Source organism: Girardinichthys multiradiatus, chromosome 13 (assembly GCF_021462225.1).
Source record: "Girardinichthys multiradiatus isolate DD_20200921_A chromosome 13, DD_fGirMul_XY1, whole genome shotgun sequence".
NCBI lineage: Eukaryota > Metazoa > Chordata > Actinopteri > Cyprinodontiformes > Goodeidae > Girardinichthys > Girardinichthys multiradiatus.
The window spans coordinates 41,571,583-41,576,282 of record NC_061806.1 but is presented as its reverse complement, the minus strand read 5'-3'; the positions used below and the strand labels follow the sequence as shown (position 1 = coordinate 41,576,282).

Genomic DNA, 4,700 nt, shown 5'->3' with positions numbered 1-4,700 from the left:
TCCAGAGTGTTGGGTTTTGAGTCTCTCAACGTTCTCTTCACAATATCCCACAGATTCTCTATGGGGTTCAGGTCAGGAGAGTTGGCAGGCCAATTGAGCACAGTGATACCATGGTCAGTAAACCATTTACCAGTGGTTTTGGCACTGTGAGCAGGTGCCAGGTTGTGCTGAAAAATGAAATCTTCATCTTCATAAAGCTTTTCAGCAGATGGAAGCATGAAGTGCTCCAAAATCTCCTGATAGCTAGTTGCATTGACCCTGCCCTTGATAAAACACAGTGGACCAACACCAGCAGCTGACACGGCACCCCAGACCATCACTGACTGTGGGTACTTGACACTGGACTTCTGGCATTTCCTTCTCCCCAGTCTTCCTCCAGACTCTGGCACCTTGATTTCCGAATGACATGCAGAATTTGCTTTCATCCGAAAAAAGTACTTTGGACCACTGAGCAACAGTCCAGTGCTGCTTCTCTGTAGACCAGGTCAGGCGTTTCTGCCGCTGTTTCTGGTTCAAACGTGGCTTGACCTGGGGAATGCGGCACCTGTAGCCCATTTCCTGCACACGCCTGTGCACGGTGGCTCTGGATGTTTCTACTCCAGACTCAGTCCACTGCTTCCGCGGGTCCCCCAAGGTCTGGAATCGGCCCTTCTCCACAATCTTCCTCAGGGTCCGGTCACCTCTTCTCGTTGTGCAGCGTTTTCTGCCACACTTTTTCCTTCCCACAGACTTCCCACTGAGGTGCCTTGATACAGCACTCTGGGAACAGCCTATTCGTTCAGAAATTTCTTCTGGACAGCAGTCAGGTCGGCAGTCTTACCCATGATTGGGGTTTTGAGTGATGAACCAGGCTGGGAGTTTTAAAGGCCTCAGGAATCTTTTGCAGGTGTTTAGAGTTAACTTGTTGATTCAGATGATTAGGTTCATAGCTCGTTTAGAGACCCTTTTAATGATATGCTAATTTTGTGAGATAGAAATTCTGGGTTTTCATGAGCTGTATGCCAAAATCATCCGTATTAAGACAATAAAAGACCTGAAATATTTCAGTTAGTGTGCAATGAATCTAAAATATATGAATGTTAAATTTTCATCATGACATTATGGAAAATAATGAACTTTATCACAATATGCTAATATTTTGAGAAGGACCTGTAGCGCCAATTCACAACATGTCGTCTCAAGGTTCTTCACAAAGTCAGGTTCATACATTCCAATTCATCCTAATCATTGAACAGTGCAGTCAGATTCAGTTATTTATTCAAATTGGATAAAAAGTTTTTCTATCTATGGAAATTTTCTTTATAAAAGCAGCATCTCTACAGCTTCTTGATCCTGGACTCAGATCGTTCTCCATGGTTGGACTTCATTCACAAACACATGAACTCACAGATACTTTTCTGAGGATAATTACAGGATATATCAAACCAGGACTTTAGGTCATCTGCTCCTTGTTTCTTCCCCATCCTCACACAGTCAGCTTCAGTTGCACCATCTTTACTCTGGTTGTCAGGTTCTAGATTACTCCAGAATATCAAACTTGGAGAAGAGCAGAAAGACAACAGCAGATGAATGCTGGACAGGTGAATTCTTCAAATAATCACATGATTTCTCATCGGTCAAACCTTTCATCCAATGGTGATCCATCCACCCACAACCATCTGCCTTCTTCCCTTGAGTCCGTCAGTCCGATCCAGAACTTGTCCTCTGGTTCCTTCATCAAGTCTCTCAGTTTGATCTCCAGGAACAGCTGAACAGGAGAAGTGGATAGAAATCGCTCTGTAAGACTTTTCTGTGCTGAGATGAAGAAACATGATGAGGAAATAAAATGTGTGAGAACATGAACCTGCAGCAGTGTTTCATACCTGCTCCTCACTGCTGTCTATCTTCACCAGGTCTCCTCCAAGATCTTTGCAGAAACGTTGGCCCTCGTTCCAGGAGGAGGAATTGTTGGAGAAATAATAAAGATATCCTCCATACTTCTCCCAGTCTGGTCTTTTCTTCAAACATACCTCAACTTTGAACAGATCAGAACAAAAACTTCTCAGAGTCAGGAGGCAGAAATCTATGTAGATGTTTGTGTGATTTGGAGGCAGCAGGAGACGTCTTCTGTCCTCCAGTTACAATCCAACTTCTTGTCTCTGTCAGTCCATCAGTGTCTCTTTAGCATCATTTACAGACAGAAACGGACAAAAATCTAACTCTCCAAACCTAAAGTGATCCATCAGCATTGAATGAGACTTTCAGAATGAACCTTGTGGACACCTTCAAACAGTCTCACCTGAGAGATGTTTTCTCAGAGCTTCATTCTCCTCTTTCAGGGTTTCTACAGTTTGGTTGGTCTTCAAAACAACAACACCTGAATCAAGAAGAACAAAAATTATTTCAATTTCACTCAAACCTGTTTTTAAAAAGATCCTAAAACCTAAAATTCAATAAAAATGAAACTTCAGTGAAAGATTGAACCAAAATAAACTCACAGAGTCTGTAGATGATGATCAAAGCAGCAGCCAGCAGAGAGCCCAGAACCAGCTGGACTACTCTATCTGATGGCAGCTTGGAGGTTCTGTCTGGGTTTTCATGTCGAGACCCAGCAGCTTCACCTGAGGAGCATTTAGAGGAGAACCACATCAGAACCTGGAGACTGACTCACAGCAAACAACCAATATCTGAACCTGACATCAAATCTCAAACCACTGACGGATTTGTTCCTCATGAATCACCGTTTATGTTTTTACAGACGTTTTAAATATAAATGGCTTAAATATATTCGCAACTTATTTTAGGCAGTTTTCCTTTAAGTACAGGAAATGACATCACGGTTGATAAAGGTGCTGTGCCTCCTATGTGGCATCAGTCCTCCTTAAGGCTGTTTTTCTGTTAAAGTCACTTTTTTCTCCTCACTCACCAAATGTTGAGGTTTCTTTAGTCAATGTAAAACAGTCTTTAATAGATTCAACCTTTTTTATGCTCCTAACTTTAAAGACTACAGCTAATATCAGGAAAAAACATGACGTATGTTTTGTTTTGTTTCAATTCCTGTTTGTTTTTTGCAGTCATAGTTTCTGCACTAATTTTAAACACACGATGCTAACTTTAATTTATATAATTACTTCCTTTTTCACTCTTCACCTGAAAAACATGAACATCTGAATCTTTCCCTTTTCTTCCATTTGAACATCATGAAATAATCTGATCCAGCAGTAAATGTGTTGTTGAGTTTCAGATAAAGCTGTTTTCTTCCAGTTCAGATGTTAATGTTGTCTAAAGAAAGCAGTTTGTGTTTAGTCTGGTTGTTGTTTGTCTGATGAAGACCACTCTGCAGCTTCTTCTTCATCTTCCTGCCGATTTACCACCACATTCATCTTCTAACCTTCTTCCCAGCTTTGTGGACGTCTCATCATGGGGACACTTCACCTTGAGGACAGAGAAGCTGATGTTTTCTATCACATCTTAAAGCCAAGTGTTAAACATTTCTTATTAAACTTCATTTTTCTTCAAATTCCTGTTGAAAAGGTTAAAATATTGACCAGTTAAAACAAGAATATTAAATCCACTATGAATTATCAATCTAATTAAGACTTTCTCTTGAATTTGATTTCCAATTCTTTCAAAGTTGGTGTGAGTTTAATATTAGCATATTTAGAAATGCTAAAATGCTAAATGTCTGCTTTATATTTTTCTATCACACAGAAAACATGTTTTTCATCAAAAAGCAGATTTAAAACCTCATCAGAGCAAAAAGAGAAGCTTTTCTGTCTCCTCTGATGTTCTTTAAGTATTTGTTGAACAGAACATCATCTGGACTCACCATCAGTGTGTCCTCTCTCCTCTGTGAACTTCTTAGACTGAAACTTTGCACGACAACTTCCTGCATCACAGCTTTGCGTTGAAGAAACTTCCTGATGAACTTAAGAGATAATCAGCCTACGTCCTTCTTCTTCCCAATTTATCAGAGAGAAAACTGATTATTTTAGTTTTGTTTTAAAGGCATTATAGATGTTGAGTTAGTGTGCAGATTTAAATGTTTTCACTTATATGTTCATTTATCAGAAGTATTAGCTACGTTCCTTCTGCTCTTTGTTTCGCTGATTCAGTCTCTTTGCTTTTTCACGGTGAACACACCACACCAGGGTTCACCTTAAGGGCCCCGTTTCAGAAAGCAGGGTTAGTGAGAACTCAGAGTAAGTTCTGGGGTAAGTATGTACATGCCCTGGGTTTTGGTTCCAGAAAGCCAGGTAGCTGTTACCCTGAGTCAAGTTACCTCTGCAACTTCCTCCGTGAACCAACCCTGCTCGGTAGCAGGGTTTACTGAACAAACCCTGGGTTTGGTCCCCTTTTTTAGCTCAGACCTGGCACAAGGAAAGTTTCAGATATGGCGAGATGTTTTCTGGAGGAACCTAGAGATGTCGGAACGCAAAAACCTAACTTATAACCAATTTATCTCAATAATATTCTCAGTTCTCGTTTTGTTATATATACATGGGTGACACAGACAATCTTTTAAAGGCATCTGTTTGCCGTGCTGTCAGAAATGTTATGGCTGCACTTACATTGTTACTGTATACCAGAGCTGGCCATGATATCAATAATAGACATTCAGTGGAGTCAGACTGTCCTCCTTAGCAGAGTAGTGTGTGTTCCTGCCAACCATGCGGGACATCGAGGTTTGAACCCTGACGATGGCAGTACTGTAATTCTGG

At 40.7% G+C, this 4,700-nt stretch overlaps 1 protein-coding gene across 1 annotated transcript; it reads right to left on the bottom strand.

Moving 5' to 3' along the window:
- Positions 1 to 1,166: 1,166 nt before the first annotated feature.
- On the bottom strand, positions 1,167 to 3,748 carry LOC124878917 (C-type lectin domain family 4 member E-like). Its single transcript, XM_047383102.1, has 5 exons — positions 2,478 to 3,748; positions 2,279 to 2,356; positions 1,863 to 2,014; positions 1,623 to 1,747; positions 1,167 to 1,536 (listed from the first exon to the last, which is right to left on the bottom strand). The coding sequence occupies exons 1-5, from the start codon at positions 2,626 to 2,628 to the stop codon at positions 1,368 to 1,370; spliced, it is 675 nt and encodes a 224-aa protein (XP_047239058.1). The 5' UTR covers positions 2,629 to 3,748; the 3' UTR covers positions 1,167 to 1,367.
- Between the last annotated feature and the right edge of the window lie 952 nt (positions 3,749 to 4,700).

Coding starts and splice junctions, on each gene's coding strand:
- LOC124878917 (XM_047383102.1), bottom strand. CDS start 2,628: ATGTGGTTCTCCTCTAAATGCTCCTCAGGTGAAGCTGCTGGGTCTCGA. Junction 2,357..2,477: donor GATCATCATCTACAGACTCT/GTGAGTTTATTT, acceptor TTCTTGATTCAG/GTGTTGTTGTTTTGAAGACC. Junction 1,537..1,622: donor GGATCACCATTGGATGAAAG/GTTTGACCGATG, acceptor CTCTTCTCCAAG/TTTGATATTCTGGAGTAATC.